This window comes from Narcine bancroftii, chromosome 6 (assembly GCF_036971445.1).
Source record: "Narcine bancroftii isolate sNarBan1 chromosome 6, sNarBan1.hap1, whole genome shotgun sequence".
NCBI classification, from domain to species: domain Eukaryota; kingdom Metazoa; phylum Chordata; class Chondrichthyes; order Torpediniformes; family Narcinidae; genus Narcine; species Narcine bancroftii.
In genome coordinates this window covers 33,217,352-33,239,985 of record NC_091474.1, presented here as the reverse complement: position 1 = coordinate 33,239,985, position 22,634 = coordinate 33,217,352, and the positions used below count along the sequence as shown (strand labels likewise).

Genomic DNA, 22,634 nt, shown 5'->3' with positions numbered 1-22,634 from the left:
AGCCTGATTCTTTTGCACCTGCAAAATAATGAGGTTGAAAAGTGCATTGAGCTGACTTTAGGATAAATATTTTACTAAAGCTTTTTTTTCTCAGAAGGAGGCATTCTCAACAAGATATAGAGAAGACATATGAAAATTCTTCAAATCATTAACTAAAAGTAAGCCATGGAATTTTCTTTGAAAATCTTTGGTCACCCAACCTACTCACACGTATAGAATTGTAATCTGTATGATGGAGTGATGCAATATGAGAACTGCTTTCCATTATTCCAGCCCATTCTGAAAATGCTTGTCATAAAATAGAATTGTGTCCATTTCTGGTTTCTGATTACTACATGGGTTAAGGACATGGCCTTTTTAATTGTTCTGGAAAAATGAAACTGCAATAATCAATGTGGCAAGGTATTTCATCTATTGGATACGCATGGTGTTCCAAAATTTTGACCCAGCAAAATGGCAGGCTCTAAGAAGAGGTTTGCAAATTGTTGTGTGTGCATATGTGTATGTATGTGAAACATACATATAATATACGCTATGTATGCACGATATGTATACACGATATATATGCACGCTAAGTATATGCGATATGTATACACAATATATATGGATGATATGTATACATGGTATGTATGCATGATATGTATACATGATATATATGCATGGTATGTATACACGATATATACACGAACAAAACAAAGGACTCTACATCACCTTTGTTGACCTCACCAAAGCCTTCGACACCGTGAGCAGGAAAGGGCTTTGGCAAATACTAGAGCGCATCGGATGTCCCCCAAAGTTCCTCAACATGATTATCCAACTGCACGAAAACCAACAAGGTCGGGTCAGATACAGAAATGAGCTCTCTGAACCTTTCTCCATTAACAATGGCGTGAAGCAAGGCTGTGTTCTCGCACCAACTCTCTTTTCAATCTTCTTCAGCATGATGCTGAACCAAGCCATGAAAGACCCCAACAATGAAGACGCTGTTTACATCCGGTACCGCACGGATGGCAGTCTCTTCAATCTGAGGCGCCTGCAAGCTCACACCAAGACACAAGAGAAACTTGTACGTGAACTACTCTTTGCAGATGATGCCGCTTTAGTTGCCCATTCAGAGCCAGCTCTTCAGCGCTTGACGTCCTGCTTTGCGGAAACTGCCAAAATGTTTGGCCTGGAAGTCAGCCTGAAGAAAACTGAGGTCCTCCATCAGCCAGCTCCCCACCATGACTACCAGCCCCCCCACATCTCCATCGGGCACACAAAACTCAAAAAGGTCAACCAGTTTACCTATCTCGGCTGCACCATTTCATCAGATGCAAGAATCGACAATGAGATAGACAACAGACTCGCCAAGGCAAATAGCGCCTTTGGAAGACTACACAAAAGAGTCTGGAAAAACAACCAACTGAAAAACCTCACAAAGATAAGCGTATACAGAGCCGTTGTCATACCCACACTCCTGTTCGGCTCCGAATCATGGGTCCTCTACCGGCACCACCTACGGCTCCTAGAACGCTTCCACCAGCGTTGTCTCCGCTCCATCCTCAACATCCATTGGAGCGCTTACACCCCTAACGTCGAAGTACTCGAGATGGCAGAGGTCGACAGCATCGAGTCCACGCTGCTGAAGATCCAGCTGCGCTGGATGGGTCACGTCTCCAGAATGGAGGACCATCGCCTTCCCAAGATCGTGGTATATGGCGAGCTCTCCACTGGCCACCGTGACAGAGGTGCACCAAAGAAAAGGTACAAGGACTGCCTAAAGAAATCTCTTGGTGTCTGCCACATTGACCACCGCCAGTGGGCTGATAACACCTCAAACCTTGCATCTTGGCGCCTCACAGTTTGGCGGGCAGCAACCTCCTTTGAAGAAGACCGCAGAGCCCACCTTACTGACAAAAGGCAAAGGAGGAAAAACCCAACACCCAACCCCAACCAACCAATTTTCCCTTGCAACCGCTGCAATCGTGTCTGCCTGTCCCGCATTGGACTTGTCAGCCACAAACGAGCCTGCAGCTGACGTGGACTTTTTACCCCCTCCATAAATCTTCGTCCGCGAAGCCAAGCCAAAGAAGACATGATGTGTATGATATGAGATATATATATATATATATATATATATATATATACACACACACATGATGTGTATGATATATATATATATATATACACATGTGTATGATATATATACACACATGTGTATGATTTTTTAATATATATATCATATATGTCATATATATTCTTGTTTTCTTTTTCATCTCAATATAAGAGGTTGCAATTGTTGGATTTATGTAAAAGAAGCTTTGTTGAGGCTACAGAATAGAATTATGATGTACTGATGTGGAGGGAATGGATATTTAGGGAGAAGGACATAAATAAAATTAGAGAGAAAATGTAAGAACATTAGTTGGTAAAGAAGAGATAGAAACAGTGGAACCAAATAAATGTGATACCTAAAATTTAAGAAAAAGACATTATGTTCGGTTTCAAGTTGTACAGGAGGAACATGATGTGTTGTTCCTCATGTTTACATTCCACCTCACATGGACAATGGATGAGGCCAAGAACAGATATATGCTGAAGGGAATTGAGATCGTTGACTACAAGAAGTTCAAACTTAGACCCAGAAAGGAGCAAGTGTTTGGAAATTAGGTCACCCAATCTGCATTTGATTTCACCAAACTTAACTTCCATACTGGGCATCGAATCCAGTAACTGTTGCAGGTTGTGAAGGAGCTGGAGAACATCATGAGCAAAAAACTAAAATAGACACATATGAATATGCTGTTTTATATCATGGCTTGGTGGAAGAAGAAAATGTCCAAAGAGATCTTGAACACATTGGAGTCCAAGGAGAGTACTAAGATCAAAATGAAGCAGAAGTGGAAGGAGATTTCTAGTGAGGCCTCAAGGATATGATCCTGATATCACATAACCTTACTGTATATACTCATATAATATTTAATCCTGTATAATAGTCAACTCTTCCCTTTCTGGCCCAAAAATCGTGTGCTTTCCATATGACCTGTGTAAAAGTTAACCCCACAATTTTGGCCTTGACTGTCCTCCCATCTGAGCTCCCAACACCCAGACCGTGAGCCCTTGCCTTGACCACCTGACAATCTGAGCTCTCAACGCCTGACCGCCCTCCATCCGACCTGCCCATGCCCTGACCACAGATCCTCATCTCGGCCGACCAACCATTCAAGCTCCCAATACCCCAATGGCAGATCCTCCCCTCAGCCACCTGTGCATCTGATAACCTGAACGTAGACTTGCCACTCAGTTCTGGCCATTTGAGCTCTCGATGCCTTGAATGACACAGTGTAAAAATCAACCCCTCCCCCACCAAAAAAATTAGTCCAAAAACTATACTATTACACAATAATGATCTTACGTACTGTTCGAGATTAGCAGAAAAGTTACTAATCCAAAATTCCAATATGTATAACTACCTTAACATAGGCTACCATTTTAACAATTACAGGCACACTAGCAAGTAACATATCTTTTGTACACCCAGCTTTTCAGTTACATTGCAGCAGTGTTAGAACTGCCCTTGCTTAATGGCTCCATTCCATACAAGAAATTCATCTTATGCTTATGGGATAGGCTGCCATAGGGCAAATGGAGGCATGACCATTGAAGACAGTAGTAAACTTGTATTAAATTATCGTGTTCCCACTCCATAATGTCCCTTCCCCCCACCATAACTCTTGAAATTTTTTTCTAATTCAAATAGTCTGGACATAGCACCCAAGCAGGTGATGGCAATGAGGTGCCACCTTCTGAAGGAACAGAAAACATCCACAGTATCGGACAGTGGTCAGTACCATCTCCGTTCTTGCTATGTTGCAATCATTAGAAAATTGGCTAGAGGCTGAATCCATAGACAAGTGTGTCTAAGTATCACAGGGTTGCAGCTGCACCAGCTGAGTCCTTGTGCCAGGCCCCAGGAACATGAAGTTGCCTGCAGTGCTGGTCTTTCAGGTTCAGGCGAGGCCTGTGATGGAGCACCCTGAAAATAACCATAGGTGAGTATACATGTGCAGCCATGTGGGTCAGTTTCTGCTCACCTGAATGCATGGCAACCATGTATATCTCTTTGCCTGAAACCCAAGGGCAATCATTTCCAGAATGAGATGGTAGCCAGCAGAGGGCAATCAAGGTTCACCAGACCAATTCCTGTAATGGGGAGATTGTCCTTTAAGGACTGGATAAATCAACCATGAGTGTAGTTCGGTGGTTTTCAAGCTGCATCCCTAAGCTCACATTCCATCTTAAGGAATCCCTAGGTGCTCAGTGATTGAAAACTACTGTTTTAATTGTACCCGATGTGCATGGTTTCATCACTCCAAAGGAAATGGGCCAATGACAATTTTTCTTGAGAAAAATAGTTCAGTAACAATTGGGTCTTAAGCAGTGGTTCTCAACCTTCCCTTGCCATTCACACTCCACCTTAAGCAATCCCTTACTAATCACAGAGCATTTAGAACCCATGGGTGTAGGTGAATGGGGGATGAGTTCATTGAAGTGCACAACATTTTTGATGTTTCTCCTGTCTGAGATATTTCAAGCCAGGAAGTCATAAATCCTAAATAAGAATCAGCCAATTAAGTCTGAGTTAAATCATGTCAAAATTCATCTTGAGGGTAATGAATCTTTGGCATTCTCTCTTCAAAAGGGTTGCAGAGGCTGCACCAAAGAGTATATTCAGTCAGGTATCAATAGATTTTTGGACACTCAGGGAATTAATGGATAAACAAGAATATGACACTGAAGTCAACAGTCAGACATGATCTTCTTTAAACAAGGGAGCAGAATGAGGGGCTGACTGGCCTTCTGCTTCTCGTTCACAATTTCCTATAGGATGATGGCATTAGGATTCCAACATTGGAAAGTGGCTTTCAGTGACCCATCACACAGTTCAGCTCGCCCTTTGTCACTCACTTGGAGAGATTGCAGTCCAAAGCCTGCCCATCTGAGCTCAGTGCTGCATACATTCACCCTTTGTGGCCTTCTACAATCTCCTCCATGCCAAGAGACCTACTGTCCACCACCTTGGTTGGAATGATATTATGGCATTGAAGTGGTAGCAGAAGGCAAGCAAAGACACAAAGGGCACTCAAGGAGCTGCAGAAGAGTGATCAGTCCTTGATTGAACTGTTTTGTTGTTGACTTGGTGAAACAGAATAATCTATCATCCATTAAATGTCATTTTTAATATTAACATCTGCTTGTTATCAATCAATTTAATGAAAAAAAATGATAAATGTAAATTTTATGCTCAAACAGTATTTCACTGAACCAATATATCAGGAATGTAATCAATAAAGGCCAGGGAGTTATACATTAATCACTCCATTAAAGCAGCCACACAATAACTGAGATCAGCAAAGCTGTTGAGAAGTTAACTGAATGCTACAAATCTGATGTACAGGGCAGGATCATTGGTGACCCAGTTCGCTGCCCAGAGTGATAGTCTGTTGTCCCTGCCCACCTGCATGTATCGGAGCCATATGTGGAAAGCTGATCTTGATAACTACATGGATTGAGGTCCCAACTGCACTGAATCCCCACTGCTCTAACATCCTGAGAAAGTTTGAGTGAAAGCTCTTATAAAGCTGTGCCAAGGCTGTAAAACCTCCTGAACAGTTTTGAATAAGCAGTGACTGTTCAAGGCAATTTAACACCACTAAAATCGACTTATAATGTTTCATTTAAACATACAGAATAAAAAGAATGCATAAAAGCATATGAAAATACTAAGAAATCACGAGACATGAAATTAAATGCAATTACATTTAAAGCATACCTTGCTCATTCTGTCAACTAAAAATGCTTTTCAAACTGAGTGAAATTTTTGAATGTATTCAAGACTGATCTAGCTTAGGATCCAAAAGGGGACCTCACCGAGATAAGGCTTTGCTGCTGGACACAGTATTGGCCAGTATAAGTATTGTGACAGGTGCTGCGGCAATTGTCACTGGGCAGGCCCTGGGCATACAATAAATGTCAGAATGCCAGTGGGAAATTAGATCCTTTGTCTAACCTCACCATGATAATGCACACAAGCAGAAGCTATGGTTTCATTGTGCAAATGGATGGAGAAATATCACAACAGCCCATCTTTTATATTTTGCCTGATTCAGAAATCTCTCTTAAAAATAACAATCAATTTTGATGCACATGGTAAATCACCAGGGCTCAGTGAAGTGTCGCCCTGCGAAAACACATATCCTGCTTACATTTGAATATTGGACAGAGAGCAATAGTTTACTGGAATCATGTTGTTTTAACTAGATGTGTGTTATGTAGAGACTGCTTAAAGCATGCTTGAAACAAATGCTGAGATGCCTGTCATTGTGAAACATGGCTGGGATAAAACAGCACAAGTCTTTTCCACAAAGACATGACTGCTCTATCCATCATTATTTAGTAAAGCCTCCAATACCTGAAAGAGAGTGAAACTCTATCCAGGGGTTGTTGAAAACCACAGACACCTTTACATTATTCAAGACTCATTATTCCATTCTATTCCACTACAGGTTTTCTGCACATTCCTTCGATTTTCGCTTCCAAATAATTCCCCATTTTAATAAATGTATCAGTCGTACTGTCACTACATGATTTCTAAACCTTAATTCTCGATACTCTTGCTCACATTGTCTCTGGTTCACATGCCAATCAAATTAAATCTGGATCATTACGTCAAATAGTGAAACACTTGCCTTTTATTTATCCTGTCTAGACTCCTCAAGTCAGACCTCCACCTGGTTTTCTCTGTGGAAGCAAAAGTATTTCCTCATTTTCCCTGCACTCGATTGAAATAATCAGGAGCTGCACAATGTGTTCACCTGTCTAATATTGAGTGCTCCCAGTTCATTTTCATTTGAGTGGGACTGTCACTTTAAGAGAACAAATCAAACTGCAAGCTTTGTTGGAGGATTGATGTGGGTTGACAGCAGATTGGGACAGAGTGTGCTTATATTCGCTACTTCTGAAGAAAGAGGAAGTGCCTCCAGAGACCATGTGACCAAAATATTAAAGACACGGTATACTTTTTCTTTGGGGGGCATTTTAAGGACACAGCACATGAGCTTCTCTTTGAGGAATACTGTGCTGAAGTGGCTTCATGTGGCCAAACGAAGGGGACTTTCTGAATCCCATTGTGCCCAAAGGAAAAGACACTTCTGAAGGGAATTGTTGAAGCCCAACATGGCTGAAAGAAAAGTCCACTTGAACTGACCCGTATTTGGGTTCTGGAAACAGAAGAACTGTGTTGGGATCATGACCATTGTGAAGGCCTCTTTGGACTGACCCACGAAAGAGTTCTGCAAGCTTTGTGAAAGCCACTCGCTTTGTTTCCCCTACACCAGAAAAAGGGGAGTTTGAGTACCAGTCATCTGGAAGGACATTTCTCTAGAAGCAACTCAAGGTTTTCATGAGTTTACAACAGTCTATCACCCTGATCTCTCCTACCTATAAATATATATTTGTCCTGCATATGTTTTGTTTGTTTGCATGTGTGTTAAGTCTGGTTGTATGTCTGCTCATTTTGCACCGTGGACCGGAGAACACTTTTCTGCCAAGTTGTACTTATGTAATCAAATGATAATAAACTTGATTTGATTTACACTGATCCTACATCAATGGCTTTTATTCTCCCTCCTTTTCCATCAGCCCCCTCATCCCCCACCCAGATTTGGTCAACTACTGATTTGGGGTAATTTACAGTAGCCAATTAACATACTCCACATTACTTTAGGATGTGGGAAGGGATGGGTGTCTCCAAAGGAAACCCATGTTCACAGGGATGATGTGCAAACTCCACATAGGCAGCACAGAGGATCAGAATCAAATCCAAGTTACTGGAGTTGTGAAGAAGCAGCTTGACTAGCAGTGACACTGCCACCCTGAGCTTGATGTTTAGAATGTGCAAAGTAGAAGCGCCAGCAGTAGATTCAATCTCTGGGTCTAAAATTAGCCTTTCTTCTTTTCTGATATTTAGCTGTCACCTGCTCCTTTATAAACAGTATAAAATCTTTGAAGGACTTGACTGGGTGGATGTGCAGAGTCTGTTTAATTGTATGAAAGACTCCATTTGGTGGGGTGGGGGGTGGTGGAGATGGAGTGAGTAGCATTGAAAAGGGTCACTCAGAGTCGAGGAAAAGGGTATTTTTTTCTCTCAGAGGATCATGAGCCTATGAAAATGCCTTTCACACAGGAAGTGGAAGCAGTGTCTTTGTATGATTTTATGGAAGACCAAGTTCTTGAGAAGAAAGGGGTGAAAGGTTAGAAGAACAGCAAGGAATGTGGAATTGATATCACAATTAGGTCAACCATGATTTTACTGAATGGTTGAGGAACTTTAAGGGGTTGGCTTCTGATGGATATGCCTTGTACATTTCTAATGGTCTTATGAAAAGATTAAGCAGCCCTGCATTGTTTTCGGATTAGTTTCGATGATATTTTCCCATGTCAATATAACTGAGATAAAATAGCAGTCAAAAAAACACAGCAGCAAATCCATTTCCTGAAAAGCCCACATGTTTGCAGTGTGTTTTACTAATTTTTATAGATACACCATTGAAAGTATCCTGACCAGATCCATCACAGCTTGTTTAAAGTCCACAATAAACTGCAGAGAAATTCAGATCATTATACAAATCAACTTCCTCTCTATTAACTAGACTTCCTACTACCTTGGTAAAGCAGCCACCTATTAAAGGACCTCAGACATGTTCTCTTCTATCCCCCTTTTAACAGGCAGATGATGCATTAGCTTGAAAACATGAGCTTCCATATTGAAGTTTCATCCCGGTTCTTATCAGAAACTTGAAGGCACCGTTAATCAACAAAATATAATGTCCTTGCATTATCTTTGTGCTTTAGATGTGGACAAGAGGTTGGTATATTTTTGCATTCTACTTGGAAGTGTCCTACAATAAAAACCTTTCTGGCTTGATGCAATTTATTAGAATGAATAACAGGGATCAAATTCCCATGGGATCCATTGCTATTTCTGTTAGGTAATATTAAAGGTATTAGACCCAAATTAAAATTAAATGTGTAATGAATAAAGTTTGTAAAAATATTGCCTTAGCAGTATCTAGGAAATGTATTGCTATAACTTGGAAATCAGATACAGATTTGGGAATGGAGAGATGGAAAGCGGACATTCATAGTTGTATACCACTTGAGAAAATTACATATAGCTTAAGGAATAAATATCATATATTTTGGAAAATATAGCACCCATATTTGCAGAGCATTGGAATTGATGTTTAATCATTTCACTGATAACCTCAAACCTTGGTAACCTTTATTTGATGGTAAATGATTTCTGAAAAAAGACTCTCTGGACAATCTCTGGTCTTTCTTCTTATATCTTGTATCTTTTTCATTTTTTTCCTTCTTCCTTGGGGCTTTAGGGAGAAGTATACATACACATACCACATGCATAATGAATTAAACTATTTTAAAGATTTGTACTGTAAATTTTATTTGGTGGTTAAAACATAAATAAAATATTCAAAAAAAAAATAACACCCTTGCACTGTTTAATTGCATTTTCTCCATATCCTGTACTTTGTCCAAGGAATACTTCACTCCGTGCTTTGATTTATTATTGCACTCCCTGTTGTACTTTTTAAACCAAATCTTGGTACACATGACAATAAAAGATATATAAATTCTCATTCTTAGCAGCACTAAACAGCAAAACCATTTCAACGTGATAAATAATTTGACAAGCAATGTATTCTCTTCTGACTTGTAACTCTTAGAAGCACTTCATAAGTTGAGGATTTAGTACCCACTCCAGAGATTTTAATTCAGAAATCTGGCTTAACATTCCACAGTGTTATGATGGATTGCAGCACTGTTGGAGGTGCCACATGTCTGATGAGGCGACAAACAGAGGCCCTTCTTGTACTCTTAGGTTTATGCACAAGGTTCGATGGCAATGTTTTGAAGATGGGAGGGGGAATTGGAATTGTGGGAAATCCTCAGCAGATTAAAGACACAGGGTTGGCACATAAGGTTGACGATGTTTCATCAGAACCTTGAGTCGTTGAACCAAAATGTTAATTTGCTTCTATCTGTCAGTTCTTTTTTTTTTAAATTTTCACGCTATGAACCATACTGACCAAAATACATAGACATTTTTCTCTTGAATATATACAGTGTCATTTTCTCCCCTTTCCCCCCCTCCCTTCCCTCCCTCCCTCACCCCCTCCCCATTTATTCAAAGTTCAATTTATATGATACATTAAACACGTTAAACAATGTCATCACTTAATAAAAATAAAAAAGAAATTTTTGTCTTTTACTTTTACATACAGGGACAGTTCATTTCATTGTCTTCTCCTTCTGTCATTTTAGGTGGTGGAGGTCCGTGGTATGATTTCTCTATTGTGTTTCATGTATGGTTCCCATATTTGTTCGAATATTGTGATGTTATTTCTTAAATTATATGTTATTTTTTCTAATGGAATACATTTATTTATTTCTATGTACCATTGTTGTATTCTCAAGTTGTCTTCTAATTTCCAGGTTAACATAATACATATTTTTGCTACAGCTAGGGATATCATAATAAATCTTTTTTGTGCTCCATCCAAATAGAGTCTAAATTCTTTATTTCTTATATTACTTAGAAGGAAGATCTCTGGGTTTTTTGGTATATTGCTTTTTGTGATTTTATTTAATATCTGGTTTAGATCTTCCCAAAAGTTTTTCACTTTCTCACATGCCCAAATTGCATATACTGTTGTTCCCGTTTCCTTCTTACAGTGAAAACATCTGTCTGATACTGTTGGGTCTCATTTATTTAACTTTTGGGGTGTGATGTATAGCCTGTGTAACCAATTATATTGAATCATGCATAACCTCATGTTTATTGTATTTCTCATAGTTCCGGAGCATAGCTTTTCCCATTTTCATTCTTTATCTTTATGTTTAGATCTTTTTCCCATTTTTGTTTAGGCTTACAGTTTGTTTCCTCGTTCTCCTTTTCTTGCAGTTTGATGTACATGTTTGTTATAAATATTTTAATTATCATTGTGTCTGTGATCACATATTCAAAATTGCTTCCTTCTGGTAACGTCAGACTGTCACCCAACTTGTCCTTCAAGTAGGTTCTCAGTTGGTGGTATGCAAACATTGTATCTTGAGTTATATTATATTTGTCCTTCATTTGTTCAAAAGATAATAACTTGTTTCCCGAAAAACAATTTTCTATTCTTTTGATCCCTTTTCTCTCCCATTCGCTGAAGGAAAGGTTATCTATTGTGAAAGGGATTAGTTGATTTTGTGTCACTATTAATTTTGGTAGTTGATAATTTAATTTATTCCTTTCTACATGAATCTTCTTCCAAATGTTGAGCAGATGGTGCAATATTGGTGAATTCCTATCTGGCACCAATTTTTCATCCCACTTATAGTATGTGTTCAGGTATCTTCTCCCCTATTTTATCTAGCTCTAATCTGGTCCAATCTGGTTTTTCCCTTGTTTGATAAAAATCTGATAGGTATCTTAATTGTGCTGCTCTATAATAATTCTTAAAGTTTGGTAGTTGAAAGCCTCCTTGTTTGTACCATTCTGTTAATTTATCTAGTGCTATCCTCGGTTTCCCCCCTTTCCATGAGAATTTCCTTATGCTCTTTAGCTTTAGCTCCTTGAAGAATTTCTCTGTTAGGTGAATTGATAATGATTGAAATAGGTATTGTATCCTTGGGAAGATGTTCATTTTAATACAGTTTATCCTTCCTATCAGTGTTAGTGGTAAGTCTTTCCAGTGCTCTAAGTCATCTTGTAATTTTTTTCATTAATGGCTGATAATTTAGTTTATATAGATGGCCAAGATTATTATTTACTTGTATACCTAGGTATCAAATAGCTTGTGTTTGCCATCTAAATGGTGATTCTTTCTTAAACTTTGAGAAATCCGCATTATTCATTGGCATTGCTTCACTTTTATTTGCGTTGATCTTGTACCCCGATACTTCTCCATATTCCTTCAATTTCTTACGTAATTCTTTTATTGATATTTCTGGTTCTCTTAAGTATAATATAATGTCATCTGCAAATAGACTGATTTTATATTCCTTCTCTTTTATTTTTATCCTTCTTATTTTATTTTCTGTTCTTAACAATTCTATAGCTAATGCGAACAGTGAGGGAGATAGTGGACATCCCTGCCTTGTTAATCTGCTTAATTTAAATTGGTTTGATATATATCCATTTACTGTCACTTTTGCCAATGGTCCCTTATATAATGTTTTAATCTAATTAATATATTTCTCTGGTAGTTTGAATTTTTGTAGTACTTTGAATAAATAATTCCATTCTACTCTGTCAAAGGCTTGCACTGCATCTAAAGCAACAGCCACTGTTGGAATTTTGTTGCCTTGTATTGCATGGATTAAGTTAATGAATTTACAGATATTGTAAGTTGTTCATCTTTTTTTAATAAATCCAGTTTGATCTACTTTTACTATTTTTAGTACACAGTTGGCCGATCTGTTTGCTAATAGTTTAGCTATTATCTTATAATCTGTGTTAAGTAGAGATATTGGTCTATATGATGCTGGTGTTAGTGGATTTTTCCCTGTCTTTGGTATTACTGTAATTATTGCTGTTTTGCATGAATCTGGTATCTTTTGTGTTTTTTCAGTCTGGTTCATTACTTCCAGGAGAGGAGGAATTAATAAGTCTTTAAATGTTTTATAGAATTCTATTGGGAGTCCATCCTCTCCTGGTGTTTTATTGTTCAGTAGTTTTTTTAATATCTCCTGTATTTCTTCTATTTCAAATAGTTTTATTAATTTATTTTGCTCCTCTTTGCAATTTTGGTAGTTCAATTTTAGTTAGAAATACATCTATTTTGTCTTCTTTCCCTTCGTTTTCAGTTTGATATAGTTGTTCGTAGAATTCCCTGAAGTTTTCGTTGATCTCCGTTGGGTTATATGTAATTTGTTTGTCCTTTTTCCTTGTTGCCAATACCGTTCTTTTAATTTGTTCTGTCTTAAGCTGCCACGTTAGTATTTTGTGCGTTTTTTTCTCCTAGCTCATAATACTTCTGTTTGTCTTCATTATGCTCTTATCCACCTTATATGTTTGTAGTGTTTCATATTTTATTTTCTTGTCTGTCAATTCTCTTCTTTTAGTTGTATCTTCCTTTATTGCTAATTCTTTTTCAGTATTTGTTATTTCCCTTTACAGCTGTTCTATTTCCCGATTGTAGTTCTTCTTCATCTTAGTTACATAACTTATTATCTGTCCTCTGATGAATGGTTTCTTTGCATCCCATAGTATAAACTTATCTTTCACTGATTCCATATTTATTTCAAAGTACATTTTAATTTGTCGCTCAATTAATTCTCTAAAATTTTGTCTTTTAAGTAGCATGGAGTTTAATCTCCATCTATACATTCTCGGTGGGATGTCCTCCAGCTCTATTGCCAATAACAGGAGTGAGTGATCTGATAACAATCTAGCTTTATATTCCGTTTTCTTAAATCTTCCTTGAATATGGGCTGATATCAGGAATAGGTCTATCCTTGAGTATGTTTTATGTTTACCCAAATAATATGAATATTCCTTTTCCTTTGGGTGTTGTTTCCTCCATATATCCAAAAGTTGCATTTTCTGCATCGATTTAATTATAAATTTGGTTACATTGTTCTTTCTGTTAGTCTTTTTTCCAGTTTTATCGATGTTTGAGTCCAAATTAAGGTTAAAATCCCCTCCTATTAGTATATTCCCTTACGTATCTGCGACCTTCAAAAATACATTTTTGATTTTCTTCATTAGATGCGTATACATTGAGTAAATTCCAAAATTCTGAATATATCTGACATTTTATCATTACATACCTCCCTGCTGGATCTATTATATCCTCCTCTATTTTGATTGGTACATTTTTATTGATTAATATAGCTACTCCTCTGGCTTTTGAATTATATGATGCTGCTGTTAATATGTCCTATCCAATCTCTCTTTAATTTCTTGTGTTCCACTTCAGTTAGATGTGTTTCTTGCATGAATGCTACATCAATTTTTTCTTTCTTCAGTAAATTTAACAGTTTCTTCCTTTTGATTTGGTTATGTATTCCATTAATATTTAAAGTCATATAGTTCAACATGGCCATTTCATACTTTGTTTATTTTTCCTTTCCGTTTCCTCATCACCACCTTCCCTTCTTATCCATTTCTGCTTTCTTTTTTTGAACACATTGTAAGACAACATTTCTAAAATGATAAAATATTTCCACTATTCCCATATCTAAAATTCCTTTAACTCCAATAGTCCCTCCCCTCTCTGAGTTGCCCTTTGTCCCTTGTCAGGCAACCACATCTCCCCTCTCCATTTGGATTTGCGAACCTGCTCGCAAGCGTCAACTGATTTCGCAGTGACTGTTATTCTTCCCCACCCAGCCAGAAAATATTTTAATCTTCACATATAACAAACTCACTGTCTTAATTCCCTCCTAACTTCCTTTTCTTTCCCTTCTTAGTTCTTACTTATACTTTATTCTTCTTTATATATAGTTTGTTGTCATTTTTGTTCTTGTTACATCTCTTCATCTCTCTGTCTGTTTTGTAGGTGTTCTGCAAATTTTCGTGCTTTTTCCGGATCCGAGAACAGTTTGCTATGCTGCCCCATGATAACTATTTTAAGCACTGCTGGATATTTTAACATAAATTTATAACCTTTTTTCCATAGGGTCCATTTTGCTGCGTTAAACTCCTTCCTCTTCTTTAGGAGTTCAAAACTTATGTCTGGGTTGAAAAAAAGTTTTTTTGACCTTTGTATTCCAGTGGTTTTTCATCTTCTCTTATTTTTTTCATTGCCTTCTCCAATATATTTTCTCTTGTCATATATCTTAGGAATTTTACCAGAATGGATCTTGGTTTTTGCTGTGGCTGTGGTTTAGGGGCTAATGTTCTGTGTGTCCTTTCTATTTCCATTCCTTCCTGTAATTCTGGCATTCCTAGGACCCTGGGGATCCATTCTTTTATAAATTCTTTCATATTTTTGCCTTCTTCATCTTCCTTAAGGCCCACTACCTTTATATTGTTTCTCCTATTATAGTTTTCCATTATATCTATCTTCTGAGCTAACAGCTCCTGTGTTTCTTTAACTTTTTTAAGTCATCCACCTCCATTTCTATGGCTGTTTCTCGTTCTTCCACCTTGTCTACTCTTTTTCCTATTTCTGTCATGACCATCTCTAATCTATTCACTTTTTCTTCTGTACCTTTTATTCTTCTTTTTATTTCATTGAATTCTTGTGGTCAGTCATTCTTTTACTGTTTCCATATATTCTTGAATTTTTTTTATCCATGTACTGTCCCTTCCCTTCATCTTCCATTTCTCTGTGTTCTTCCTCCTCTTCTTCTGAGTCCACTCCAGGATCTGTGTCCTTTACCTCTGTCTCTTCTGGTTTTCTGGTTGGGTTGTTTATTTTATTTTGTTGGGTATTTTTGTTTTTATTATTTTTATTAAAGGTGTCTTGGTGTTGGTCTTCTTCCTCTGGGTTGGTCATCTGTTGTTTCTCTGATTTCCTTTTTTATTCTCTTCCTTCTTGTTTCTGTTATCTTCTATGTTTTCCTGTTGGGACTCTTGTTGTCGTGTTATTCTTGTCTGTTTAAGCTGTGGAGATCTACACCTCAGCTGGTCCCCCCTCCCGTCGGTGTTGTTTTTGTCTTGTCCATCTTTGTCATCCTGCGCTCAGGGTTTCCACTGACCTCAGGGAGTGGGCTTCTCTCTCCATGGCGGGCCTCCTCGTACAGGTAAGGCCTTCAGCTTTCTCTTCCGACGTCTTTCCTTCTTTTCTTCCTGTTGTTTTTGGTTTTTCTTTCTTTGCGGCCATTTTCTCCACACTTTTATTTTTAATTATGGTTTCTGTGTTTGTGGCTTTGCTTTTTCTTTACTTTTCTGGAGAGGGCTGGTATTTTCTTACCAGTCACTACTCCATCACGTGACTTCCTCCTCTCTGTCAGTTTCTTGACACGTATCTGATGTACTAAGACTTTTCAGATACGCCTGCAGCTAAGCCAGAATTTATTTCTCAGATAATGCCGCTCAGACAGATGATCTGGTTTGTTATCACATTGCTGTTTGTGGACACTCGTGTTCCCAATGACTGTCTGATTCTCTTCATTACATCAGTGTTTATATTTCAAAACTGAATTGCCTTGTGACATCTTTAGAAGGACTCAAAACAGAATTTCAAGTGTATTTCTGTTGTATACTTAACATTTGAGCTTTCCATAAAATATCATTTAAATTTATAATCTCTTTTCTCCACATTTTCTTCTGATAAGAATGTTAATATACCGTATAAAAAATGTTTCCATGAAATTCAACAAAAATGTCTTTTTAACATGTCACTTGAAGTGAAATTGTGTGCTTGTTGATGCTAAGATAGCTCAACTCTCATTGGAAATGAATTGGAATTGGCCTTCATATAGTCTGAGTTGACATTAATAAAGGTGAGACAGTGGCCAGCTACAGAGAGTTGTAAACCAACTCCAGAATAAATTCTGGCAAATAAGAATAAGTAATTCAAAGAATGATATAATGACTTCAAATTATGTCCCATCATTTTCTTTTACCAACAAAGAAAGTTTTAAAGTTTTGATAGAACAATGGTATTCAAGATGAGCATCATGAAAGCACAAGAGTTATATGTACCATATGACTCTCATCACCAAGTTCAGGAACAGCTGCTACCCCTCCACCATCAGACTTCTCAGCAACGAACTAAATCAGAGATTCGTTTAAGGACTCTTACTTGTGCACTTTATTTATATTTTTATTCTCTGTGAATTGCTCAGTTTGTTTATATTCATTATCTATTAACAGTTCTCTATTTGTTTTGTGGAAAGTTTGCCCGCAGAAAGAAGAATCTCAGGGTTGTATGTGATTTCAACTATAAACCTAAAATCTGAAACAACTTTTCTTTATCTGATTCCATTTGTCAACAGACAGCTTACCTTGTGATAACATCGGAAATATGCAGCTCGTTCATCGGAAAACTTCTCCAGTCGTTTAGGACCTTTGCTGGATGCTTTCTTCAACACAAGCCAGCACCTCTGGTAAATCTACAATGCATAAAAGAAAAGAACACATATCAAATCTTTCTGTTTTAGCTGGTGATGATGATACACCCATAATGAAAAAAATGCATCTAGAGACAAATCCAAATTAAATATGATAAAAGGTTGCTCTTGGATGTGCTGGCAATAGAAATAGAGGAACGATAAACCAATTATACTGACCCAGGGGTGCAGTGTTGCAGGAGTGCTACTCCAGCACCTCAGGGGCAGCTCCTGCACCTCATGGGGCAACTCTGGTACCTCCTTGTCACTGTTTTTGGTGAGCTCTGGGACCTTAAAAAATTAGCACTGCATCCCTATACTGACCGCAATAGTGGAAAAGTACTATTGGAAATAATACAGATTTACAGTAGAAATCAATTTTTAGAAATCTTAGATCTTTGAGAAAGTAACTAACAGAGCTGAGAAAGAGAAACTAATGATTTTGGTGCACTTGGACTTCACAATGAGGTTCCACATGTGAGATAAACATACTTAGGACACATGGCACTAGGGGTTGCACACTGGGGTGGATAAAAATGTTAAAGGATTAAAAGCAGAAAATAGGATGGGAGCTGATGATCACTGGGATGCTGTGGAGTTGGATGATCTATAATCACAATCTCTATCAATGACTTGGAGGAAAGGATCGTGTAATATAGCGAGGCCTGCTGACGATGCAAAGGTGGTTAGAAGTGTGCAGTGAGTGGAAGATATGGACAGGTAAAGAAAAGGGTGATGATAAAGCACACAGAATACAATGTGGAAAAATGTGACGTTATTCAAATTTGAAATCACAGCACTTTCCTTGAATGATGAGAAATTGAAAGAGACATCTATTCTCAGAAGTGAAAATAAAAATGACGGAGGAACTCAGAAGGTCTCACTGCGTCCATAGGAGTTAAAGATATATAGCCAACGTTTCAGGCCTGAATCCTTCTTTAAGGTATGAGTAAAAAAAAACAGGCAGGTGCCTGAATTAAGACTGGGGAGAGGGAAGGAAAGGGGTGGGAGAGGAGCACAGACCGACTGACAAGAACTGAACATCGGACGTGGATAGAACAGGAGAGGAAAGGTGAGAATTGATAGGGGAGGCGTGGCTCTGTGAATGAAGATCTGGAGGAAAGCAGTCAGTTGGAAGAGCTGGAGCAATGGTTTTCAAACTGCCTGCCCCCAAACTCACATCCCACCTTAAGTAACCCCTATGCCATCGGTGCTCTGTGATGGGATGTGAGTGGGAAGGGAAGGGTGAGAATCACTACTTTAGACCCAATTATTACTGAAATATTTTGCTTGAGAAAAATTGTCATTGGCCCATTTCCTTTGGAGCGCTGAAACCGTGCACATAACAAGTCAATTGTTGCTTTTCAAATTTTTTCTTTCCACTCACATACCACCTTAAGCAATCCCTTACTAATCACAGAGTACTTATGGCAAAGGGAATGTTTAAGATGGAATGCAAGTTCAGGGGGTCAGTTTGAAAACCACCGAGCTAGAGGAAAGGAGAAATAAGGATAGATGGGAGAGGGTGTGGGTGCTAAAGGAAACAAGAATGCACCTGGTTGGATGGTACCCAGATGGAATTTGCGGAGTATCAGTCTGGCAGTACACAAGACCATGGACAAACATGTCAGCATGGAAATGGGGTGAAGAATTGAAATGGATTGCCCCTGGGGGAAATCACTGATATTACAGTGGAAAAACCCAAGTGCCCAATGAATTGATCTCTCAGCCTTTGTCCAGTTTCTCCAATAGAGAGGGCACCACAATGCGATCACTGGATTAAGTAGATGACTCCTGCAGATTCACAAGTGTTGCTTCACTTGGAAGGACTGTTTTTGTCCCTGAATGGTAGGGAGGGAGGTGGTGTGAGCACAAGGGTTGTTACACTTCCTGTGGTCTGGGGGATCCATTGGTTAGAAGGGATGAGAGGATGAGGGAGTCACAGAATGAGCAGGCCCTGTGGAAGGCAGAAAGGGGAGGAGAGGGTAAGACATGTTTGGGGGTGGTGGAAATGGAGGTGGATGATGTGCTGCATGTGGAGGTTAGTGGGGTGATAGGAGAGGATGAGGTGTATGTACATTGTTGTACATGGGTCAGAGGTGGCTAGGGCAGATATGCCAGTAATGGAGGATATGCAGGTGAGGACCAAGAATATCCAATTAACACCCTTTGACTGTTGGTCTGTATTCCTCCCCTTGCCCTTTCTTTCCTTCTCTTCAGCCTTTTTTTTTCTGGCACCACTTGCTTTTTACTCATACCTTGAAGAAGGGCTCAGGCCCGATACATCAGTTATATATGTTTAACTCCAATAAATGTTGTTGGTATAGTGGTTAGCGCAACATCTTTACAGCGCCAGCGATCGGGACTGGGGTTGAATCCTGGGCTGTCTGTAAGAAGTTTGTACATTCTCCCTGAGTCTGCATGGGTTTTCCCTGGGGGGTCTGGTTTCCTCCCATCATTCAAAAACGTAGGCCATTTGGATGTAATTGGAAGCACAGGCTCAATGGCAGAAACGACCTGTAACTGTGCTGCATGTCTAAAATAAAAATAAATAAATAAATAAAATTGAGGAACTGTAACTCATCCCCAGCTGCAGGATAGCAACTTCAAAACTTATCGATTGTCTGAAATCTATTGAGATATACAGTCACATTATTTTAGCAGCTTTTAACACCCCATGTGAATGTGCTGCCTTCTCGTGGCTTATTAATAGTCATAGAATCCATGTAAATTTGCACATACAAAACAGAGAGTCTTTTCTGTTTAATATGTTTACCATTAAAAGACAAAGAGAAATTATTTTTGAGTGACTATTGCAAGCTGTAATGCACGACTGACATTACCAATAAGAAACTTTACATTATTGGTATGTGCATGCTATGATATGCATGTATAATTACATCGACATTATGAACTATGTTGTTGCAAAAGTAATGCTTCAATCTTTTGAATACCAATCTTCTAAAAATTTAATAACATAGATCACTCTAGTCCAGGATTTCACTTGATAGAAGATGTTATTTAATTTACCCTTCATTTCCAGTTTGAGGAAGTGGGCCATTCAGATTCCACACGATTCAAAAATCTATCATTTCTCTAGTATTTCACAAGTTAAAGTTAAGCAGCCTAAATTCTATTTTACCAATGGACATATATGGGTTGTTTTTTTTTTAAATCAATTATTTTATCATTGCTGGTAAACTCTAGGATACGATTTCAACTTTTGAAAATTGAAGTTCATAGCATTTTAGCTGTGAAACCCAACACACAAAAAAATTAAGCAACTCCCTCTATGCATTCTCTTGCTACTCTTTAATTCCTTTCAAATTATGAGTTATCGATGTTACTTTTGGTATTTACACAGATAACTGCAAGCCCATGAATAATTCCATGATAAAGTATCAGCCAATTACCCTCATTATCCCCATAGTCATGAGCCAATCAGATTGTTTCTCAGCTGGATTGTCCTTCAGATTCCTGAAAGAGTTATAGAGTCCGAATGCAATTCCATTCTCTGGAAAATAATCCGACACATTATTTGCAGTCAACAGTCTGGTGTCATTAGCCCCTTTCACACTGGCATTTGAACCCAGTAATTAATCATCAATTTACCGGGTCATTGCCAGTGTTGTAATATAGTGGACATCTGGAGAAAATAGCATCTTTTCACCTTTATTTTCCCAATCGTGTTAAATGCTGTGCTTGTGCACATTGTATAAATTGTATATCATTATCACATACAATTAACTAATAGAATATTATTTGATAAATTGAACATTGATGAAAAATTGAAGCAGTAAATTGGTACCAGTTTACTCCCAGAGTAAACAGGTACCTACCTGATAATGATGACCAGCACCAAAATTCCTACTTGCTGCAGTTGAACAATTACTTTGCAAAACAAAAACAAAAAAAGCTTTGATAGTATACTTAATTGAACTTAAGAGGCAATAAGTGCAAAATCGAAATAGATAATAAATATTCAGTTATCCGAGTGCAAAAAAAAGTGACTTAGCAATAGGGTAGACAGCCCTTTTGTGATATCAGAGCTATCCCTAATTAGCATTTAAGAGCCTGATAGCTGATGGAAAGAAAATGTTCTTGAACTGATATATTGGCCTTCAGGCAATCAGGCTTCTGTACCTTTTGCCTGAATGCAGAATGTACCTATTGTTTTAATTAATGTAATGGGTGAGTTTCCACAAACAAAGGCAATTTAATATCAATATCGCACTTTACACTGAGCAACCTTTATATTGTCTCTGCAAATGAAATGTTTAGTATTTACATCTCAATTCACGTCAGCTTCTTATTTATGGAATGTGCTTGATTACGAGACTGCTGCCTGATAAGGCAGAAACTCCTGGGTGCCTTCTAATATGCTGAGGATGATATGTGGTGTGCAAACTCATTTCAATGGGATAAATTCCATGCAAATGCTTTTCATTGCAAAATAGGGAGAAATTATTTAATATCACAAGCCTAACCTGATTGATAAGGAAGTCAGAATATTTTGTAACATTAGCAGGACTGGGCCAAGCTTCATCAACATTAAACAAGATCACAGTTGATCTTACTTCTCAAATCCATTATCCCATTTTAACTTGTGCCACTGTCTTTGGAATCCGTTACATGCACTGCCTATTTATTATTTAAACTGGAATGGATGCAAAATGGAAAGTAAATTTTATTTTGAATACAAGTGTATTATAAATGAATGACAATAACATGGACTTTCAGAAGCATTCGTTAGAGTAAACTATTGTAGCTATGTTTATTATCAGGGAATTTATGAAAGTAAAATTAGATTACAATGCCTCCATAATGTTTTGGGCAAATGCACCTTTTCCCTTTATTTGCCCTTGTCCTCACAGTTTTAAATTTGAAATCTAACAATTCACATGTGATTAAAGTGCACATACCTGATTTTATTCAAGATTATTTGCATATATTTTAGTTTGACCATGTAGAAATCACAGCACTTTTTAATACCCAGTCCCCTCATTTCATGGCACCATAATATTTGGGAAATTGTGTGTGTGTGTGTGTGTTAAAATTGTCATATTTAGTTCTTTGTTGCATTACCCTTGATACAATGACTCCTTGAAATTTGTGACTCATAGACATCACCAGGCTCTGAGCACCTTCTCTGGTGATTCTCTGCCAGGCCTCTACTGCAGCCATCTTCAGTTCCTGCTTGTTTCGGGGGCTTTTCCCCTTATGTTTTCTCTTCAGCATATGGAAGGCATGCTCAATTGGATTTAGACCGAGTGATTGGCAAGGACATTCAAGAATTTCCAAGTTTTTAGCTTTGAAAAACTCCCTTGATCTTTTAGTAGTATGTTTAGGATCATTGTCTTGCTGTAGGGTGAAGTGCCTTCCAATTGGTTTGGAGGTATTTGCTTGAATTTGAGCAAATGTTTCTGTACACGTCAGAATTCATTTTGCTATTGCCATCAGCAGTTACTACATCAATGCAGTGTACCAGTTCCTGTGGCACAAATGAGGTGGTATCCTTTGGA

At 38.1% G+C, this 22,634-nt stretch overlaps 1 protein-coding gene across 1 annotated transcript in view; it reads right to left on the bottom strand.

The window, feature by feature from the left end:
* LOC138737290 (docking protein 5-like) overlaps window positions 1-22,296 on the bottom strand; it is a 180,698-nt gene extending 158,402 nt beyond the window's left edge. Inside the window, exons 1-2 of the mRNA XM_069888042.1 lie at window positions 22,198-22,296; window positions 17,008-17,115 (exon numbers count right to left, since the gene is read on the bottom strand). Of these exons, the coding sequence (XP_069744143.1) occupies window positions 17,008-17,115; window positions 22,198-22,296 (207 nt within the window). The remainder of the gene's footprint in view (window positions 1-17,007; window positions 17,116-22,197) is intronic.
* Between the last annotated feature and the right edge of the window lie 338 nt (window positions 22,297-22,634).